General features: G+C 39.0%; 1 protein-coding gene across 3 annotated transcripts; it reads right to left on the bottom strand.

Annotated features, from left to right (window-relative positions):
- Positions 1-1061: 1061 nt before the first annotated feature.
- MAT2B (methionine adenosyltransferase 2 non-catalytic beta subunit) lies at positions 1062-17775 on the bottom strand. Of its 3 annotated transcripts, none has more exons than XM_005558464.3 (7): positions 17636-17775; positions 8626-8820; positions 6836-6950; positions 6510-6662; positions 3508-3701; positions 2549-2662; positions 1062-2032 (listed from the first exon to the last, which is right to left on the bottom strand). In XM_005558464.3, exons 1-7 carry the CDS (start codon positions 17663-17665, stop codon positions 1862-1864), a joined length of 972 nt encoding a protein of 323 aa, XP_005558521.1. In that variant the 5' UTR covers positions 17666-17775; the 3' UTR covers positions 1062-1861. The 3 variants fall into 3 exon arrangements, with proteins under 3 accessions (XP_005558521.1, XP_005558519.2, XP_005558520.1); XM_005558462.4 differs by lacking the exon at positions 17636-17775 and adding an exon at positions 15414-15548; XM_005558463.3 differs by lacking the exon at positions 17636-17775 and adding an exon at positions 15323-15493.
- Between the last annotated feature and the right edge of the window lie 5620 nt (positions 17776-23395).

Here is a 23395-nt window from a genome sequence, read left to right as displayed (position 1 = left end):
AGTTAACTTAAAATATAAAACAAAATGCTTTAACTTAGTGGTTCACCTGGAAAACATCTAAAAATAAATTAAAAGGCCTCAATTACCAAAATGTATGTCAGTAAGCCCAGGGTAGGACCCGGGTATCAGTAAAATTTCCCCAGTTAATTTTCTCAGCCTACTCAATATGAAGATAAGAATAAAGAACTTTATTACGATCCAGGCCAGGTGTGGTGGCCCATGCCTGTAGTGCCAACATTTTTGAGGCCGAGGCAGGTGGATTGCTTGAGGGCAGGAGTTTGAGACCAGCCTAACCAACATGGCAAAGCCTCATCTCTACTAAAAATACAAAACTCAGATGGGCGTGGTGACAGGCGCCTGTAATCCCAGCTACTTGAGTGGCTGAGGGAGGAGAATCGTGTGAACCCAGGAGGCGGAGGTTGCAGTGAGCTGAGAATGCACCACTGTACTCCAGCCTGGGCGACATAGCGAGACCCTGTCTCAAAAAAAAAAAAAAAAAAAAAAAAAAAAGAACTTTATGATGATCTACTTCCACTTAATGAATGAATATACTTTCCCTTCCCTGAGATTTTCCTAACATTTATTTTCTCTAGGTTACTTTAAGAATATAGTATATAATACACAGAAGATAGAAATATGTTAATCGACTATGTTTATCAGTAAGGCTTCTGGTCAACAGGTTTTTACTAAGTATCTGGGGAGTCAAGAATTATAGTGGATTTTAGACTGTGCAAGGTTGATGCCCCTAAACCCATACTGTTCAAGGGTCAACTATATAACAAGATTATATAGCTATTAATTTTTAGTTAAAAAAAATCAGCTGGCACAAATAGATACAGTATCTGTAACATTCTAGGATGGGGTGGTAAGTTCACATTCTGGATCAAGTGTTAATTTTATTGTGTTTTATTTCAATATATATTAAACTATATTCTTTTGTATGTATCAGATGTTACATCAGAAGAATGTAATTTTTAAAAATTAAAGCAACAAAAGAACAATTCGTTTAGAAGTTTGGTCGTTACATTTAAAAAGGTAAGTAAATACAAGAAAACTAAGCATTACATGCCAGCAGTACATATTTATTATTATTCATGAATGGTGAAAAGACTTACAAGGCCCATTATTATGAGTATAACCACACATATGAAATATCACTTAGCGGCGACATGGGATGAAAAGGACAGTTATATATTTATATTAAAAAAATACACGTTTGCATTCAATGTTTGCCTAGGAAAAAAATACATGTACACACGCTCTTTCAAGTGCTCCCCATAAACTGCTATAAAAGCAGGAAGCATCAAACTGTAGAAGTTCCAATATACATAACATGTTGAAATATCTCAAGCATAAAAACTGTACGTAACTTGCAAAAATAAAGTTCCTTTCTTCAAACATTTTGATCTGAGCTCAAGCAAAGCAAATAATGAACACCAATGATTTTTATACCATTTCACACAATTTAAAATAATCAACATGAAAAGGTCAACAGCTTCAAAAATCCTGAAAATATGGAGGTTATGAGAATGAACAATGCGTTTCATCTGAAAAGTCTACAGCAGATCTGCTTCATCCTGGCTCTCAAAGATTTAAGGATCATAATTTACTATACTCAAACTCCAAGTTTAGCCAGGACAAACAAAATGATAAAAAGAAAAATTACTGCAAACAGGGCAACATTGCCCTTTAGTTTCTTTAGACAATTTCACTAGTGCAAGAGCATCATTTACCTGAAAGATCCTAAGAGTCACAATTAAAGTACTCATACAAAACTATTTCCTTTGTTCTTTAAAAAGTGCCACATACTATACTTTTCATTAAAAAAAAAAAAACAAAAAAAAAACCCAACACAAATAAACTAATGAAAGACCGTTTGTCTCCATCTCTTGTCAATGAGGAAAGGCCAAAGTGATTCTTTGATTCCAATTCGAAATGGTGTTCGTTGGCCAATGCCCAAGGTCTCCAATTTGGAGCAGTCAAGCTGAGCATTTCTTGGACGCTGTGCTCCTAGGACAGGGCTGTCAGTAATCTTTAAAGAAAGGTAAACAAAAAAATCAAAAGTAAGTAAAAGGTTATATTTGAGGGCTTTGTTCCCCCCGACCTTTTTTTTTAATATGTATATATTTTTAAACAGAGATGAGATCTCCCTCCACTGCCCAGGCTAGTCTCAAACTCCTGGGCTCAAGGGATCCTCCTGCCTCAGCCTCCCAAAGTGTTGGGATTACAGGCATGAGCCATTGCGCCTGGCCATTTTGAGGTTTTATATTTGCTACTCATTTTTGCTCTTAGCGTAAGAAATCTGGTTTGATAGTCCCTGGAAAAATAAACCAAATGCCTGTCACGATCAAGACAATAATACATTTTCTACAAACTTCAATACTCATGATCTTCTCTATAGATGATAATTTTGAGAAAAGCAGCACTATGAACAGCCAGCATACAAGCAAAGTTCACTTTGATTAGTACTGAGAAATGAAGTTACCCAACACAGCAATAATATATACCATAGCGATGGATCTAGAGGTTTTTAAAGCCATGTACTTACAGGTCTTAAGTGACTGCTGGGGAGGTTGAAGGCATCTGCAATTGCACACGCCATTTCATACTTAGTCATCTGTTCATTGCCAGACCAGTGAAAGGTTCCCTTAATTGATGGATCCTAAGAACAATGACACAATGAATTCAATAGTTTCAACTTTTTGAGTTGAGTAGAATAAGAGGTTTGACAAAAAAGCTTATTTAGAATAAGGTCTAGGAACTAAAATGCAACCCTCTTTTTCTGGAAAGCTCTCACCAAGATATCTAAAATCAAATTCCTACTAATACTCCCAGCAAAACACAAAAGAGCAATTTCTAGAATTTAAACCTTAAGAATTTTTAAAATCAAAAAAAGGCTCCAGTTTTACTTAATTGATGGGAATATAAAATGTGATTACAGATTTTTATGAAAACAGTCCAATTTAATGAGTATTTTTAATTACCCTAAAACAAAAACTTAATAGAACCATTCAAGTTGAGCTAAACTTTCTTAAATATTGTCATGTTATGTATTACAAAATATAATTCTCATATATTAAAACACTGTGGTCATTCTATTAATATTCTAAACTAAATCAGTCTCATCTTTCTTTGTATGGATATTATATTTAATACTAACTTTTTCAAATGTGCTGGGATTACAGGTGTGAGCCACCATGCCCAGCCCCCAAAGAGTACCTTCTTAACAGACATTAGGTGATTATTTTGAAGTTTTCTAACACTTTGCAATAAAAGAAATGATGGGGTCTATAGTACATAAGAAATAAATGCAGACAGAAGAGCATACTATTTTTATTCTTCATGAATACAGTGTACTATATATAAACCACTTTTATTTGGTCTAATAGTTTTAAAAAAGCACTTCTGGCTTTCACTCAGTAACACTCCAAGTATAGCTATGAAAGTTCAAGCATGGAAAAGACAAAGTGGACCTTCGCTAAGACAGGTCTCAGGAATCCTTCTTACCAGCATTCTCTTCTCTGCTAGCTGCCGGCACACAGTGGCCACATCTTTGACATGTGTGGGGAACCTCTGCTGCCAGTGATCCATGTTCGCTGACTTGTTGCTGAACTGCACTTTATCAAACATAACAGTCACAGCACTTTCTTCGAGCTTTTCAACTTCCCCATACAGAATAGGAATCCTCAAAACAGCAGCTCCTAGAGAAGAATAAAAGCAAATATTTTAAAGCTGACTGGCTCTTAAATTTTGATGTAAGATACAAGGGTGTGGATTTAAATAATATCAAAGTAGAAACCTTGCCTTTTAATTAAAAAAAAAGCATAATGACACAGCTCACTTGTGACAATGCAATGTAAAAATAGTCAAGGCCAGGCGCAGTGGCTCATGCCTATAATGCTAGCACTTTGGGAGGCCAAGGCAGAAGGATCACTTGAGGCCACGAGTTCAAGATCAGCCTGGGCATCATAGCAAAAATCGTCTCTACAAAAAATTAAAATGAAAATTAGCTGAGCATGGTGGCACACACCTGTAGTCCCAACTACTTGGGAGGCTGAGTGAGGCAAGAGGATCTCTTGAGCCTGGAAGTTTGAGGCTGCAATGAGCTATGATTGCAACACTGTACTCTAGCCTGGGCAACAGAGTGAGACCCTGCCTCAAAAATAAAATTAAAAGCAAAGGCTGAGTGTGGTGGGGCTCATGCCTGTAGTTCCAGCACTTGGGAGGCCAAGGCAGGAGGACTACTTGAGCCCAGGAGTTCGAGACCAGCCTGGGCAACATAGTGAGACCTCATCTCTACAAAAGGTAAAAATATTAGCCATTTGTGGTGGGAGGATCGTTTAAGCCAAGGAGGTCAAGGCTATAGTGAGCTGTGTTCCACTGCCCTCCAGCCCAGGCGACTGAGACTCTGTGTCAAAAAAACAAAAAAAGAAGAAAACTCAAAAACACATTTGCTAAGTATCTTCTGTCATTTGGACTAGTTTTTATATATAAAAATCCTACATTATTATGATCATTAAAAATAAAACCTATCACGACAACTAAATGCAATTAATAGTCTTTGGATGCTACATTAAAAAATAAAAGCAATAAAGGACATTTTTGGCATAAATGAGAAAATTCCTAAATAGATTTGTATTTGATTACAGTATCATATTAATGTTAAGTTTCCAATGTATGATAACTGCATTGTAATTATTTAAAGAACATTCTTGGCCGGGCGCGGTGGCTCAAGCCTGTAATCCCAGCACTTTGGGAGGCCGAGGCGGGTGGATCACGAGGTCAGGAGATGGAGACTATCCTGGCTAACATGGTGAAACCCCGTCTCTACTAAAAATACAAAAAACTAGCCGGGCGTGGTGGCAGGCGCCTGTAGTCCCAGCTACTTGGGAGGCTGAGGCGAGAGAATGGCGTGAACCCAGGAGGCGGAGCTTGCAGTGAGCCGAGATCACGCCACTGCACTCCAGCCTGGGAGACACAGCGAGACTCCGTCTCAAAAAAAAAAAAAAAAAAAAAAGAACATTCTTGGTATTAGAAGATAAAAGGTGAAGTATCTGGAGATGAAATTCAACTAATTATCAATGGGTCTGGCAAAAGCATACGTATAAAACAAATGTGACAAAACATTAAAATTTGTGAATCTATGTGAAGGGTATATGAGCGTTCATATTAGTTTTACAACCACTCATTAATATTTAGATTATATAATGGTCCCTGCTGATGGTATATAATAGTTAACATTTTAACTGCAAATCAAACATTTTCTTTTAAATTATATGACAAGAGAACTTAGATATTGCTATGGTTTGAATGCTTTTGTCCTCTCCAAAAATCCATGTTGAAACTTAATCTATGAAGCAACAGTGTTGGGAGGTGGGGCATTTTGGGAGGTGTTTAGGTGGTCATCAGCGCTCTGCTCTCATGAATAGATCAATGCCATTATAAAAGGGCTTGAAGGAAGGAGCACATCCCTTTCCGCTCTTCTGCCATGTGAGAACACAGCATTCCTGCCCTCTTGAGGGCCAGAAAGATCCTCACACCTTGATCTTGGACTTCTCAGCCTCTAGAACTGTGTGAAATAAATTTCTCTTCTTTATAAATTACTGAGTTGTTGGTATTCTGTTAGAGCAGCATGAAATAAACTGAGACAAATGTATTCAAGGATGATTTCGACAGAATAATTTGTGATACAAGAAAACTTTAAAAAAAACCTAAATGTCCGTTAGTAAGGTATTCTATGCTAGGGCTGCTTCTCAAGGCCATAGTACAGTCTAAGGCAGTAGTTTTAGTGCAGGGGCTCATTAAATTAAGTTCTATGCAGCCACTGATAGGAGTAAGATATCCCAGAGCTCGCTCCACTTGTACTGAAATGCAAAGATGTTGAGGGAGAAAAAAACAGGTTATGAAACAACATGCATACATTTTTTGAAAATACGTAAAAATGCTTCCACACTTAATCACATTTGGTGTTTCTCTCTCTGAGGCAGCATTTATGAGAATTTTTATTCTTAGTAATTTTACATTTTTTCTAAGGAGTGTATACTTTTTACATAAGGAGATGTGTATTATACACAAACTCACATATAGGAAAAAAGAAACACCATACATATAACAGAATGCTAACACATATAACAGAATACATAAAAACAAAATACATATATGTATTAACAGAATAACATACATATAAAAGAATACATATACATGTAACAGAATATCTCACTCTATTATACTGCCCTGTTTTCTGAAAACAAGTTACAAAAGCTTGCATTACCTGACTTGTTTTCTATGTGTAAAGATGAATATGTAAACACTGATAGTGGAAACTGTCTTGAAGGATTCACGTAGTTATCTCTTAGAATTTTTTATTTTTTATTAAATATATTTTAATTTTCTCTAATGAGTCATATTCATTGACTAACATTTTAAATTTAAAAACATTTATATGTATAGGTATAAAAGATTTTTAAAGTGTTAAAAAACAATCAGGGGCTAAAGAGATTACATCTTACCTAAATTGTTCTCCAGGACAGCCTTTTCTCCATCTAATTTTGTTTTGCCATATAAATTTAGGGGAGCTGGTATGTCTTCCTCTCTGTAAGGTGGATTTGTTCCATCAAATACATAATCTGAGCTAATGTAGATGAGAAATGCTCCAACAGCAGCTACAAAAAAAATAAGACAAATCCATTAAATTTTTACATGACATTACTCTTTCATGGAATTTAGAATGGTTTTTCATGATATATAAAAAAGAATAACCATCTACTAAACTTTAATTTTTAAAAACTCAGCAATCACTTAATATTTTATGAAAATTTTATAAAGTCATCATTACCTGCTTCCTTTGCTAAATTCCCAGAAGCATCCACATTAAGTTGAGAGGCAGCATCTGGCTGATTTTCTACAACATCTGGTCTTCTCTCTGCTGCACAATGCACTATAACATGGGGCTGGAAGTTAAGCATTGATGTCTTTTTAACTCAAAATAAAATGAAAGAGGTATTACAGCCTTCTTAAAATTAATTCAGAGAAAAATGCGCATTAAATCAACATTCCTTCAACTAAGAATAAATCATTGTAATTTCTAATGTAATTCTGTCAAGCTGCTTCTTTTCCCTGCAAGGTTCAAACTTAAAATATTTATAGGGACTGAAAAGAGTATTTCATAATATGTAGACACAAACCAAAAAAAAAAACTGTCAACTACTGTATTTTTATTCTGGTGTGATGGCTCATGCATGTAATTCCAACCCTTTGGGAGGTTGAGGTAAGAGACTGCTTGAGGCCAGGAGTTCAAGGTAAGACTGGGCAACATAGTGGTACTCAATCTCTACAAAAAAAAACTAAAAATCAGCCAGGCGTGGTGGCGTGAGCCTGTAGTTTTAACTGTTGTGGAAGCTGAGGCAGAAGGATCACTTGAGCCAAGGCACTCAAGGCTACGGTGGGCTGTGATCGATCTATCGTACTCCACGCCGGGTGACAGAGTGAGACCCCGTTTGAAAATAAAACAACCGTGTTTCTAGGCTGGGCGTGGTGGCTCAAACCTATAATCCCAGCACTTTGGGAGGCCGAGGAGGGCAGATCACTTGAGGTCAGGAGTTCGAGACCAGCCTGGCCAACATGGTGAAACCCCATCTCTACTAGAAATACAAAAATTAGCCAGGTGTGGTTGCGCAGACCTGTAGTCTCAGGTACTCAGGAAGCTGAGGCAGGAGAACTGCTTGAACCCTGGGAGGCGGAGGCTGCAGTGAGCTGAAACTCCACCACTGCACTCTAGCCCGGGAAACAGAGCAAGACTACGTCTCAAAAACAAAACAAAACAGATTAAAACAAAAGTGTTTCTAAATCAAAACAAGTTTTATCCCCCAATTTGGACAGGAGGAAAGAGCTATCATTAATGCAATTAACATGATTTAAGTATCTAATAAATCCATGTCAAAGGAAGAATAGTATCAGTGATACCAAAAACCTGACCCTGCTTTCTCAGCTCTAAAATGAACATGATATATTTTGCAGTATTGTGAGGTTTACAGTAACATCTGAAAACCATCTGCAGAGAAAGTATTACTTAGAAGGCACTCTATAAACATTAAGCTTTTGGCCGGGCGCGGTGGCTCAAGCCTGTAATCCCAGCACTTTGGGAGGCCGAGGCGGGCGGATCACAAGGTCAGGAGATCGAGACCACAGTGAAACCCCGTCTCTACTAAAAATACAAAAAATTAGCCGGGCGCGGTGGCGGGCGCCTGTAGTCCCAGCTACTCAGGAGGCTGAGGCAGGAGAATGGCGGGAACCCGGGAGGCAGAGCTTGCAGTGAGCCGAGATCGCGCCACTGCACTCCAGCCTGGGCAACAGTGTGAGACTCCGTCTCAAAAAAATAAAATAAAATAAATAAACATTAAGCTTTTTACAAAATGCTTCATATTTGTCTTTGTCAACGTGTCAAAATTTAACTTTAAGGATTACATATGCCATGTCATACTAACTGAAAAAAATGCTACTGCATAATAAGTTAGAGCTTTAGAGCTTTCAAGCATAGTAATTTCCTTGAGGGCAAGGATATTTTCTATATCATCCAGACAATTCTTAATAGTGTTCATGTGTACGTTAAAATAACCTAAATCATACCTGAAAATCATGAATGATGTGATGAACTGCATTAGAATCCAACAGATTAACCTGTTCAAATTTTGGTCTTGCTCTTCTAAAACCACAGCCAACAGCATGCCAATTATTCTGCTGAAATTCCTTGTGTACAGCTCTGCCAAGAAGCCCAGTGGCACCAGTAACCAGAACCCTCCTATTAGGGATGTTAACTTCCTCCTAAAAGGTGAAGGGGGAAAGAAAGAGTTACTAACTTTGAAAATAATTCTCTCAAATAAATTAGTCACCATCGTTGTTCCCTAAATTTCTTAATTCTACGTATTTCGGTTCATGTGCCATATCTGCAAGCCAATTCTAAAGTTAAGTTAGAGCCGGGCACCAGGCTCACGCCTGTAATTCCAACACTTTGGGAATGTGAGGCAGGCAGATCCATTGGGCCCAGGAGTTTGAGACCAGCCTGGGTAACATAGTGAGACCCCTGTCTCAATACAAAAAAAAAAAGTAAAAATATACTTTATATTTATAAAAATAAATTTTTAAAATAAAAAGAAAACACACTTAAAAATGTAATAAATAAAGTTAGAACAATGATTAATCAAACCATATAAAAAAACTGTATCCCTTAAGAAAAAGTTTTTGCCAGGCATGGTGGCTCATGCCTTCAATCCCAGCACTTTGGGAGGCCAAGGCGGATGGATCACCTGAGCCCAGGAGTTCGAGAGCAGCCTGGGCAACATGGTGAAATCCCATCCTTACAAAAGAAAAAAAAAAAAGCAAAAATTAGCTGAGCTACAGGTGGTGCATGCCTGTAGTCCTAGCTACTTGGGAGGCTGGGGTGGGAGGATCACTTCAGTCTGGGAGATCGAGGCTGTAATAAGTAAAGATCATGACATGCACTCCAGTCTGGGGGACAGAGTGAGACCCTGTCTCAAAAAAAAATTTTTTTTAATTAAAAAAAAGTTATAATAATCTTTCCCAAGGAAAAGAACACAAGATGATATGCAAGGAATTATGTAGATTTATATTTCCTAGTTTTATGATTGACAATGCCCAAATGAATAAACAGCAACTTTTTTTATACTTTTGCTCCAAATACCTAAATAGTAAATAACATTACATTTTTCAGTTTGTAAGACTTTACAATTTGTCTTGCTCCTATAGATATGACTGAAGGTGCTCTTTGAGTATCTAGAGAGAAATGTGTTTTAAGTTTACCTATTTTTTTTTTTTTTTTTTGAGATGGAGTCTCACGCTGTTGCCCAGGCTGGAGTGCAGTGGCGCGATCTCGGCTCACTGCAAGCTCCGCCTCCTGGGTTCACGCCATTCTCCTGCCTCAGCCTCCTGAGTAGCTAGGACTACAGGCGCCCGCCACCGCGCCCGGCTAATTTTTTGTATTTTTAGTAGAGACGGGGTTTCACTGTGGTCTCGATCTCCTGACCTTGTGATCCGCCCGCCTCGGCCTCCCAAAGTGCTGGGATTACAGGCTTGAGCCACCGCGCCCGGCCAAGTTTACCTATTTTAAGGCCTGATTAGTATTTGGGTCAAATCTGCCAATATATTTACAAGCTGACATTTCTGGTCTTCAGATTTTAATCCCAAATATTCTTTCAAGTCTCAATGATTTATCATACTTTGATGGACCCAAGGTAGAGAATTAATCAACATTTCAAAGGAATTTATGAGGAGGAAAAAAAACTTGGTCCTTACAACACTTAAATGCTTTCTAAGTTTAACCAAATTGGTAAATGTTCCTTAGTTAACCCTAAATTTACCTACATAGAATAGTTAAAATTGGCTAGGCGCAGTGGCTCATGCCTGTAATCTCAGTGCTTTGGGACGCCAAGCTGGGCAAATCACCTGAGGTCAGAAGTTCAAGACCAGCCTGGCCAACACCGTGAAACCCCACCTCTTCTAAAAATACAAAAAAATTAGTCAGGCATCGTCGCAGGCGCCTGTAATCCCAGCTACTCGGAGGCTGAGACAGGAGAATTGCTTGAACCCGGGAGGCGGAGGTTGCAATGAGCCAAGAGCGCGCCACTGCACTCCAGCCTAGGTAACAAGAGCGAGACTCCATCTCCAAAAAAAAAAAAGCTAAAATAAATAAACACAAAGGATAAGAAAAAATATTTTAAGCAGATCTGTGTTGCTACTGTGAAACAAATAAATTCTTACACACACAAATGAAAAAGAACCATTATTTAGGAAACAATTTAAATTCTATGTTTCCAAGCATAGTTCCAAAAATGTCCCTTCTTCCCAAGACGGGTAACACCAAGTTTCCCACCAGGATCTTGAATAAAGTCAACTTTTACTATTAAAAAAAAACCAGTTATTTTATCTCAAGAGTTGTTATAGTCACCTAATTCTGAGCTACCAAAAACTTTAAATACATATACAATAACCAAAGACTGTTTAAAGCCCTTAGCTCAATTAAATGACTTAGCCGAATACATACATTAAAAAAAAAAAAAAAGACACCAAAATCAAGTATTTCTAGCATATCAAAAACCTAAAATGAAAAGACTAACAGGGAAAGATAGTATAAAGGTAAATTCTTAGGATTATTTTTCCTTAGTTCAACCAATTTCAAGACATTTTAAAAGTTGAAAGCAATTTCATTCAGGCTGCGTTGCAAAACTTGGCTCTAAACCAATTGATCTATGAAAACAAGGATTTCAGCCAACAAAATATTTTCTTTGAAATTTGGCAAGAAAACAGCTCTACAAAGATTGAACTGTAAAGAGGAGAAAACATGCCAAGTCTAGTACAGATACAACAGACAAAACAATTTACACAGGTTAAATACTGTAAAGATTCCTGAAAAAATACTATAAAAGAGAGAATTTGGTTTCTTCCGAGTTTCTCACTTTTTAGTTCACCGTAGGGAAGCAAAGAACAGGTAACCACAGTTTCCAAGGTCGGTGGTTCTCAGGTTTCAGTGTGGATCAGAATCACCTGGAGGGCTTTTAGATCACAAAGGTCTGGGGTGGGACTTGATAATTTGCAATCCCAACAAGTTCCAACAAGTGATGCTGATCATTGTGATTTGGAGACTGCACTTAGAGGACAAGGGTACTCTGAACTCCAGGAAAGTTCAAAGCTTTCATAAAAATCTGTTTCTCTTATACAAGCAAAACAAAAAGTGCCATCTACCTTTCTCAAAATGACAACGGTATCTTTCCCCCTTAAAAAAGAGAACTTGAAATAGAAGCCAAAGCATTATACAATCCACAAGTTACTAAACAGTGAATTAAGATCTGCGTACTTCACTGATTCTGTGAAGTACACTTGTTTCATTTTAACATCTCTGTTAAATGAATTTAAAAAAATAAATCTTAAGAATTGTCATAGTTTGGCAGTATTTTTTGCTAACTTAGTGCAACTTAAATAAGAGCCCAGATGATCTTATTATAATTAAGAGCGTTTTGGAGTTGATGCAGTGTTAAGTATAGAGAAGAATAAGGCTCTTTAGGGAATATAATAGGCTTAACTTAAAAAAGGAAGTGGAGTTGCAGGAGAAAATGCAACTTTGTATCCTTATACCCCTAGGTTACTATGTAAGGCCTCCAGTGCGCCCCCCGCCTATTCATGTTAATTTTCAAACAGAATGTTGTGCAGTATCATTTTCATTTCAGTAAATGCTTGCACTTCAGATCCGCACTCTTAATAAAAATCTTCAGCACTGACATCTGACCGCTGGGTACTGTACACTGTTTCATATTTTTTAAGGTAATTTTAGGTAATCTCGGCTACTGAGGAGGCTGAGGCAGGAGAATCGCTTGAACGCGAGAGGCGGAGGTTGTAGTGAGCTGAGATCGCACCATCGCACTCCAGCCTGGGGAACAAGAGCGAGACTTCGTCTCAAAAAAACAAAAAAAAGAAAACATGTTATATGAGTATATAATCATAGTTAGTTGTTTTTGTTTTTTTAGTAACAGCAGTTTGAGGCCGGGTGCCATGGCTCACACCTGTAATCCCAGCACTTTGGGAGGCCAAGGTGGGCGGATCACCTGAGGTCAGGGGTACAAAACCAGCCTGGCCAACATGGTGAAACCCTGTCTCTACCCAAAATACAAAAACTAGTCGGGCATGGTGGTGGGCGCCTACAATCTCAGCTACTTAGGAGACTGAGGCAGGAGAATCGCTTGAACCCTGGAGGCAGAGGTTGCAGTGAGCAATGATTGAGCCACTGCACTCCAGACTGGGAGACTGAGCAAGAAGGAAAAAAAAAAAGCTTGTTAGAAAAGGTATTTCCAAAGCGAGGAACAAGAAGTCCGGTGTTAAAGGTTTTGTCTACAGTAAAAAAGCTGGAACCAGAATCTGAGTCTTCTTGCTTCTCTGGTCAAGTCAAATACACTGCATTTTGTCTGAATCCTTTGAACTAATATTTGGTTTCATGAATGATTACAGTTTTATCTGTTCTGCCACAAACTGGTGTTAAGAAGTTATTCTATCTCTATTGATCTAATTCCTCACTGGTACATGCGGGAGGCATTTAGACAAAATGACTAAGGCTCTTTCAGCTTTAAAGTTCTACATTTCTAACAGTTTCCATATTATTCCTACCACAAGGAGTCCGAATAGTTTCGTTCAGTTAAACAAGGTAACTTTTCCTCTGAATAAGCATTACTCCGAAATTTAAAATATGCTAAACAAATATCTCTAATTTTGAGCTCCTATATAAACAGTACTCTGCCTCTTACACTGTTTTGTTGGGGCTTTTTGGTTCGTTCTTTAGAAAAAGAAATATCCCTCTAAAAACTACTTTGGACCTGCACTCCATAAATTATTTTTAGCTGTGCACAAGGAAGATATGGCTAAACACTTTAAGAAACTCAGAATGAAAGAACAAAATGCTATCTAGTTCACTCAAGGCACAATAAAGAGTTGGTAATACTTTGCCTGAAGTCCACTTTTTCTCAACTTTTATTATACGGGGGAAAGTAGATTTAGTATCAGTTTAAGTTACTCTAAACGTATCTGCCTCTTATTGTCTAAACTTTGAAGTACGGAATTCAACCACTCCAAGGGACCAGATTTATGGACACCAAGAAAACATTTCTTGAAAAATGAAATACATATAAATAAATGTGGAGCTACTGTTATTATTCTAATCCAATGATACCAAATTGTATAGGTAATGGGAGATATATGGCTCTTTCTGAGTGGTCCAACACAGTTCTCTGGGACAGTGATTTCTACTGTAGCACACTTGCATTACTGTCTACTAAAAATGCCTAGAAAAGTAAAGAATGGACTATTACTAATATGTGGAGGGGGGCTTCCCTAAATTTCAGTGGTAAATGCCTTGTCGTTTTTGGAAACTTTAAAACTTGGCACAGTTTCATGTTTATTTTTTAATGCCCCAGAAACAGACCTTTTAAGTAAACATTACTGGGCTTTACTTTTTAAGATTCTCTAACTACTTAGGTGGGACTGGTCTAACTCCTACTGTGCCCCACAGACAGTATTACTAACAGGAACCACTCTAGGCTGCTTCTCTAACATTAACTATGAGACAGTTCTCGTTCTCATGAGTCAGTAAGCTTTAATTCTACAGGTTTTGACAGCAGTAAGTCTGTGCCAAGCTCTTCGTTGTTTCATTTTTAATGAAGGAAAACACGAAAAGCTATTTTCATTTTTATACTGAACTTCTTTTTGTGAAAGTAGATTAAGCTTTATATGCACACGTACACATACGAATGCATACATATAAATGTAAACATACAATACGTAACATGCACTCAGCACCGTCTGGAGGACCTAGGAACATAGAGGTTTAACAGACCATTTATCCTAACTTTACCCTCAAAGAACCAACGTGATTTGAAAACCCTAAACCCTAAATACATTTGGAAGCACGAAAACTGCATTAACAAAAACAGCCATCTCCTATATTCTCTCTTCTCTCCAAAAGACATGGTCTGGGCAATAGCAGTGTTCTTATCCCCAGGGTTGGATATGTTCTGTTGTCAGATTAATGCTGGAAGCCCTTAAGTGGAATGGAACAAGATGGGGCGGGGGTGCGAGGGGCACCAGAGATGGATCTTCCAATCATCATCATAATCTTCCTTCAGGGATACTCCGTAGTGGTTCAAAGCCCGAGACAGTCACACAAACCTGTATCTGAATTCCAGGCTCCAACCTTACGGAATGAACGCGGGCCAATGTATCACCCTCTATGCCTGTTTTCTCATCTCTAAAATGAGGCAATAACAGTATCTCACAGTGGAGGATTAAAGTAAAGCCCGTCAAGCGCATAACAGTGCCGAGAACTTAAAGAGTTCCGTAAGTTGTCATCTCCAGCACTGCTATTTGTGTGAAGTCACCTTTTCCTGTTCTTTCTCAAACCTACGAACTTGTAAGATCGAGGAATACGAACCAAAGATGAAGAAACGGGGAAAAACAAAATCAAAACAGACACAACTCTGAAAAACCTCTTCGCCGTCAGGAGCAGAGACTGAACTCGAAAGTAAAATCTCCACCTACTTGCTTCCTGCCGCAGTGGCTGGAAGAAAAAAACACTGACCCGTGTGCGCCGAGATAAACAAACTCGGTGGCGCCCCCCTCGGATCCGGGGCTGGGAGGGTGGCGGTGAGACCACTCCTTGCGGGAGGCTCTGACCCTGGCGGAATACGCCTGGAAAGCCGCCCGAGCCCCGGCGGCTCGTTCCCCTCGGCGCCCCCGCTCCCACCGGAGACGCCCAGGCCGACTCCCTCACCTCCACCAGCCGGCAGCTCCCGGGAACAAAGTGTATAGAGAGCTCTTTCTCCCGCCCCACCATGCCCGCCGTCTTCACGCCGCAGCCTCACCGGCCGCCACCTCCTCCAACCCAGGATCGACGCGGGCCTCAGCTCAGACGCCCTCAGCCCGCCTTCCCTAGGCCCAGAACGACCCCGCTCGCCGCTTCCGGCTTCCGCTGCCATAGCCGCGCCCGTTGATTGGCCACGTTCTGCCGACGCCCCAGAAAGAGGAAGGGCACGCGCGGTCCGCCCCCAGCCCACGCGCCGGTGGTTAAAGCTACACACAAAAGAAAGGCCCTGACCTTAGGCAGTGAACTCAGGTTTTGTTTCGGAGATTTTATTTGTGTGCTTTCTTCGTCTACTTTTTTTCTATTTTTTCTTGACTCGGGAAGAGATTGAACTGCATCGCCTTGAGTTTCAAGTTTGCAGACTGCTTAGTGCATGAGGATCGACTGAGCAGTATATAAAGTAGAATAAAAAGCATTTTAAAGTCATGGGGGCGGGGGCGGAGGTGGGTAGAGCATAATGGACACATCTCTAGAGCCCTAGGTGTGGGTTTTAAAGATTTAGAAAAGACAAGGAATAAAAAGAAAAGGGTTGGCGTCTGAGCCATTTGTCTTCCTGGATGCTTAAAAAAAGAAAAAACCTGTGTGTGAGATTTCAAAAATGTAAAACTATTTTTAATTAAAATTAAAAAGTTGTGGGGGAAAGGAAGATGAATTACTTAGGTAAATCTTCAAAACGCAGGTCGTTGGACTTTACCCATAATTATATAATGAGAAACGAGCCCAGGGTCCGGCTTCTTAACGGGTTTAACCAGAATCAAGCCTACCCTTTGAGAAACACCGCCTCGGGGACTGCAGGATTGGGCCACGCGAGCCCAGCCTTGGTAAGCACCGAGACTTTAAGCAGCAGCGTGTAATGCTGGGCGTTCTACCACCTTTTAAAAGTCAATCAGCCCTAAGTGCTGATGCCGACTTATTTCCCTTCCAGTTCAAAATCGCAAAAAGTCCCCACCCGGGTCGGACGCCTGTGAAATGTATGCAGAAAGTAAACCCTGGCACAGGCCGTGTAGGATTCGCCAACTTTGCACCGAATAGTCCAACGGTTCTTGTGTGCCCAGGATAGCAAGCTCTAAACGTCGCCCACAAACGTGACCACTGCTTGGATTTTCCTAGGGCCTTTCCCCGTCTCCTAATCCTTTTTGCTTTATTTTCAAACTAAAGACTAAGCAGCCTTTTAAAGAAGTTTTTCCACGTCAGAACACCGAGACTTTCCTTTCTCCCCTATCCCCAACAAAAACTCATTTCCTCACTCGTGTAAACATAAGTTTCTCTAGAACAGTAATCGAAGGCAGCCTGAGGTTTCTTCTGTTCCGATTTTTTTTTTTTAAATACAGGCTATTACTGTTCATCAGTTTAGCATTATTTAGGGAATCCTTGAGGACTGCCCCAGCGCTAAACAAGTATAAGCCCGGGACAACAAAGAAGAGGGCGGGAGGAGAGCCGGGGGAGCAGCCAAGATCATCTTAATACTCCTCTCTTAAAAACTGGGAATTCGGTTTCAAGTTTCTAGTCGCAACACATGATGTAATCTTACCTTTCTATGGGAGAAAAGAAAATTAATTCTTCCTTCGTCAACGAGAAGAAGGTTTAAGGGCAAGCATGTGCAATTAGCATTCTGATTCTCAGAGCAGCCTAGTCTTGAGGAACAGAAAGAGTTTAACTTGGCTACTTTCGAGAATCTGACTTGATACTTTCCCCGTAAAAGTTGGGTACAGTTCTAGGGGCATATGTTTGGATATGGTTTTTAATCATTTTCTGTAGGGTCTATGCGAATCCAACGCTATTCTTACATAGACAATGTACAACTTGGTGTGGTGGTGAAGTCTATACATTTAAAGAGAGCAGCCTGAAACTAAAAGTTATGTTAGCAGATTAAATTCATACAAAGACATCTGGAACACACAACTATAGATAAAAACCTTATTTATGTAGAAACTTTATATACATAATTGCATTTAAAATGGTAAATGAAACTGCAGTTCTATCTTGCATTTTATTCTTGTCGGCTAATGAGACTTAGCTGAGTTCTTCATAACCTGGTTCTCTAGGTCAGTAACTAAAGTTGGCTTATTCTTCCTTGTCCCGAGGTTATGTTTTAAGGAAATGAATGACTCTCGTTTCTATTTTCTTTACACAACAATTCTGTTTTTAGCAGGCGTTCACTGGAATGCTTTTAAAGCATCTCTTACTCTAGAATGCTTCATTTCTTGAATTGCTAGTTCTTACCTGCTCCATGTCCTCTGGCATTTCAGGCATGACTCCAGAATTATTTCAGGAGAGCAGATACGGGATGGGTCTTAGCCTCTGCCTTCTCTTGCTGGGTCTTTGTTCGCTGCTGCCTGCAGAGAGCGCAGGCACGCCAAAACGTGAGGCGCAGCTTCACTTGACCTTTTAAATTAGCATTTTGATTCCGATCCCGGAATCTCGTGCAGTTTTCCACATGGCAGTAAGCTGGTAGCTGATTCCCCGTGGTACTCTCGAAAATACCCAATGAGAAGTTTCATGTTTAATTGCCAGTCAAGCCTGGGTCTATTTGCAAAACTATTTGGTAGAACTATTTAACAAAAACAAAAACAAAAACCCAACAACTTCCTGTCAAGACTGGTTGTAGTTTTCTCTTGCGGAAGAAGAGTGAGCCACGCTTTTGGAAAGCACACAGATCATGCAGTTGATTCCTGTTCTAAAAGGCACAGTTTTCTGTCATTTTATTTAGTTACATCTTATTGCAACAGATTATGTTTAGTAAAATTCTGCAGTGCTTTCCCTTCCCAGTGCTTTTTAATTATTTCAAAGGAGAGTAAAAGGCGGTGGTGGTAACAGCACGCAAGAAGTAAAATGCAACGGGTCATTTCCATTAATACTACCCTGCCCTCTGAGAAAATGGTAGATGGAGTGGACTTAAGTTTCACAAAGCATTAAGGACTTTTAGATAAGTGATTTCCAAACCTGCCTGCACCACAGAACCTAAGGAATGAAATCATTCTCTAGGAGTGAAGCCCAGTAATCTGTTTTCGAAGACTTTGAAGGGTAATGAATGTGCTCAGTGAGCTTTGCACCGCTATTCTGGATTATGGCTCTGTACCAATTTAAGAACATCAAAAATTGCCATTCGAATTGAACTAAAAGAATCATCTAACTTTTAATGTTATATTCATTTAGAGCACACAGCACATGGTAAACTCTAAGAGGCATTCAGAGAAATCTATTAATATAAATTATGAAGAATTGTTGTGTGTGTTTGCATTTGTGAACAAATGTGAACCTGAAAAAGCCAGTCTTTCAAGATGGATCCCAAGTGGCTAACTGGGCATAATGTATTTATTTTTATTGTTTCAAGACAGGGTCTCCCTCTGTCACCCAGGCTGGAGAGCAGTGGTGCCATCACAGCTCACTGCAGCCTGGAACTCCTGGGCCGCACGTAATTCTACAGCCTCTGCTTCCCAAGCAGCTAGGACCACAGGCGTGCACAACCACAACCAGCTAATTAAAAAAATATTTTTGTGTGTTTAGAGACAGGGTCTTGCTATTGGGAGGGGAAATCTCTCTCTCTCTCTCTCTCTCTCTCTCTCTCTATATATATATATATATATATATCTGAAAAGGACTAATATTCAGAGCAATTAACTCCACAACTCGATAATTTTTTAAAAAACAAGTTCTAAAATGGACAGAAGTTTTTAACAGACATTTGTCATGTCAGACCTCTATTGACTCCAACAGGAATGGCATCGTGTATGAGAGGCTGAAGAAAAGACCCAGAGACAGTGAACCAGATATAGGGTTTATTGAGGGAACTTAAATACAAGGACAGTCCAGTGGCAGTGGGTGGACGGGAGAACCACTGCCGTTTGTAAAAAGTATGGTTTATATAGCATTTTTACTTAGCATGTTCCACCTAGCAACCTCCATTTAACCCATAACAAAGGGCCTCCATCACCTGTATAGCTTGTGTTGCAAGGGATGAACCAAGGGCTCCCATGTCCTCCATCGATAAGGAGTGAATATTCGCCTTGGCCATTCCTGGATTCTTTAGCTCCAAGCACACATTCTTCTTAGACCACAGGGTCATTCTCAGGGTAGGCTTAAAGTTATTGCTGTCAGGTGGATCTGCCATACAACGCTATTTATTTATTTATTAATTATTGAGACAGAGTCTCACTCTGTCTGCCAGGCTGGACTGCAGTGGCATGATCTCGGCTCACTGTAACCTCTGCCTCCCGGGTTCAAGCAATTCTCCTGCCTCAGCCTCCCGGGTAGCTGGGATTACAGGTGTATGCCACCACACCCAGCTAATTTTTGTATTTTGAGTAGAGTCAGGGTTTCACCAGGTTGCTCAGGCTCGAGCTCCTGACCTCAAATGATCCACCTACCTCAGCCTCCCGAGGTGCTGGGATTACAGGCATGAGCCACCACGCCCGACCTGGACAACACTTTAAAAAGGAAGATATAAGAATAGCCGATAAACACATAAAAAGATGCTCAACATTAGAGAAGCAAATTAAAACCACGTGAAGATACCATTACATACCTAACAGAATGGCCAAAGTTAAAGACTGAAAGCATCAAATGATAATATAAGGGAGGCAAATTTTACTTCTGTCTTTTCAGGGTTTTTCAGCTAGACTTAAGAATTAAATTAAGGTAGATCAACAGGAAAAAAGCATACAAATCTATTTTATACAAGCGTTATGTGGCATGGGTCCTTCCTAAGAAAGTGAAGACCCAAAGATGCAGTTAGAGTTGCAATTAAACACCAAATTAGACAGAGTACTAAATTGTGAAAAAGTAACTACATTTTTGAGGCTAGAAGATCAGTTATTTTAATTAGGTTGGTACAGAATTATCTGGCATTCACTTCCTGTCTTTGGTGATAGGAATGTTACTTTACTTCTAGTATGGGAGGGCATCTTTCATGCGGGAATGTCATCTCCTGCTTTTAAGAAACAGAAAAGTCACAGTGATCTTATTGTGCCTGCTGTTTTTTAAGTGTCTTTAACTTAAAATAGTCAAAATGCCAGGGTGGCATATTTTGGGATAGCATATTCTCAATTCCTTCACTAACAAGCATTTTGAATAACTAGAATACTCTTATTGCTGGAGGGAGTATAAAATGATACAACCACTTTAGAAAATTGAAAGTTTTTATAAAGTTACATGTATGCCTCAGAGAAATAAGAACAATAAGAAAAAAAAAAGGAATAAAATAAAATAAAGTTAAACATACACCTATTCTGGCCAGGTACAGTGGCTCACGCCTGTAATCCCAGCACTTTGGGAGGCCGAGGAGGGTGGATCATGAGGTCAGGAGTGTGAGACCAGCCTGACCAACATGGTGAAACCCGTCTCTACTAAAAAAAAAAAAAATACAAAAATTAGCCGGGTGTGGTGGTGTGTGCCTGTAATCCCAGCTACTCAGGAGGCTGAGGCAGGAGAATTGCTTGAACCCGGGAGGCGTAGGTTGCAGTGAGCTGCGATCGTGCCACTGCACTCCAGCCTGGGCGACAGAGAGAGACTCCATCTCAAAAAAAAAAAAAAAAACCAAAAGCAAACAAACAAAAAACATACACCTATTCCATGACCCAGTAATTCCACTTCTAGGTGCTTACCCAAGATAAATAAAATACATGTTTATAAAGACTCACACAAGAATATTCACAGCAGCTTAATTCAAAACAGATTAAAACTGGAAACAACATAAACATCCATCAGCAGATGAACGGGTAAACAAATTGTGGTATATCCATACTGTGGAATATTACTTAGCTATACAAAGAAATGAACTGTGTAAATGAATCTCAAAGTCATTATGATGAGTAAAAGAAACTAAATACAAAAAAGTATGATTTTACTTATGTGAAATTCTAAAATAGATTAATTTATCATCATCTTGTCTCCCAAACCTAATCTTCCTCTTAACCTCCCAGATTTGTCTGAAAGATACTATTATACTGATTAACTCAGCTAGATTCAAGTATGCATATGAAAATTTATTAGGGGATAAAGATAGTAAATTTAAAATGGATCATTAAAAAAAAATCAGGCTGTCAATGCTTTGTGTGAAAACTGAAAAAAAATAAGACTGGATTCTAATTCAATTATACTAAAATAAGTTATTTACAAATTTAAAAAGTTGAACTATTGTTTCATTTATCATGGTTAAAAATAAGTTAAACTAAAAAGTTGAACAAAAGCATGAGAAGAGTATATATAAAATAATCTTGATGTGAGGAAACCTTTTATAAGCATATTATGCCATTTAGAAACCAAAAGGGAATATATCAATAAATTAAACCACATAGATTATTGTAAACAGCTGCACAACAACAATAATGATAATTAACAAAGTCAAAAGACAAACTGAAGGAAAATAAGATCAAATGTGAAAAGCAATTCACAGTTGATAAAAGTCAAAAGGCAAAAACACACAGGACAACATGGTGGAACTTACCAGTAGTCAAGAAAATGAAAATTAAATGACAATATTTTAAATTAACAGATTGAAAAATATCTAAAGACTAAAGCTTTTTATTAAAAAAGTAATATTTTTGTCTACTTTGTTAACTATGGTGTTTATTTGTCAAGATAGGCTAGTTTTACACTAGGGTAGCAAATCCAAGATCACAGTGCTTAACCTTAGAAAGTTTTTACTTCTCAGTCGGGCTATACATCAGAGAAGTCAGCCAGATCTCTGCATCACACAGTTTCCCAGCAAGCAGGTCCAGGGAGCTTCCTCCCTTCAGTGGCTTCAAAAATATATAAGAGAACATTCCAGGCAGATGAATCAAGTGCACAGAAGATAGGCCTACTCAGCCTGATGTGCTCAAGCTTCTGTAAGGAGTCCAGTGTGGCTAAAAAGAATAAAATAGGGAAAGCTGGGCCAGGTGGCTCACACCTGTAATCCCAACACGTTGGGAGGCTGAGGCATATAGATTGCTTGAGCCCAGGAGTTTGAGACCAGCCTGGGCAACATGATGAAACCCCATCTTTATTTAAAAAAAAAAAATGCAAAAAAAATTAGCTGAACGTAGTGGCACATAGCTGTAGTCCCAGCTGCTTGGGAGGCTGAACTGGGAGGATCACTTGAGCCTGGGAGATTGAGGCTGCAGTGAGCTTCAGTCTGGACAACAGAGCAAGACCCTGTCTCAAATAAATAAATAAATAAATAATAAATGGAGAAGGAGAAGGAAAAAAGCCAGAGAGGGAAGCGAGTGGAAGTGTGAGATTGTAGATCTGTTAGAGCCTTTTGGGCCACTGGAAAGACTTACTTCAGCTTTCACTTTTGGCATATCCAGATATCTGCCACAGACTGAATAATCCTTTAAAGACAGATCAGCTTATTTTACTACTTGCTTACAACCTTTCAGTAACTTCCCATCTACAAGGCCCTGCAGGATCTGTGCCCCATCTTTGACTCCACCTTCCTTGTCTGCCCTTCTCCTCAAATAGTATACACCCCAATCTTAATTAGACTCTCATGTTTTCCTCTCTCATAGTATCCTATACCTGTATTTTATAGCATTTAAAAGGTGTATGTGACCATTATTTACTTCACATCTGTCACCTTTCATTTAAAAACTTAAGGGCCAAAGTCGTGTTCTCCTCTGTGTACCAGCACCAAATTCAGTCCCTGGCACAGGATGAATATTTTATAAATATTTTTGAATATATAAATGAATGAATAAATGAAATGCAGTATAATCAAAATCAAAAGCATGACTTATAGATGAATCTGTTTTATCCTCAGATCATTAAATTCTTAAGTGTGTAAATATATGAAGATAATACTTTTTTAAATTGTTTCTCCCAGAAAAGAGAATTGATTTTAAACAATTTAAATCAGTTGGCTATATGTATATAATTATTCACTTGTTAAAGATAATTAGTTTGCCTTTCACTCCTTTTCTTGAAAACTACAAAGTCCCAATGAAAGAAGAGACAACAGGTTGGAAAATGGATGAATGTTACTGTGGCTAGAGATGAAGAGAC

This window comes from Macaca fascicularis, chromosome 6 (genome assembly GCF_037993035.2).
Source record: "Macaca fascicularis isolate 582-1 chromosome 6, T2T-MFA8v1.1".
NCBI lineage: Eukaryota > Metazoa > Chordata > Mammalia > Primates > Cercopithecidae > Macaca > Macaca fascicularis.
The sequence above is the reverse complement of the archived record's forward strand: the minus strand, read 5'-3'. Positions and strand labels throughout refer to the sequence as shown.

Coding starts and splice junctions, on each gene's coding strand:
- MAT2B (XM_005558462.4), bottom strand. CDS start 15,527: ATGGCAGCGGAAGCCGGAAGCGGCGAGCGGGGTCGTTCTGGGCCTAGG. Junction 2,663..3,507: donor TAGCAGAGAAGAGAATGCTG/GTAAGAAGGATT, acceptor CATTGTTCTTAG/GATCCATCAATTAAGGGAAC. Junction 2,033..2,548: donor CCAGCAGTCACTTAAGACCT/GTAAGTACATGG, acceptor CTTTCTTTAAAG/ATTACTGACAGCCCTGTCCT.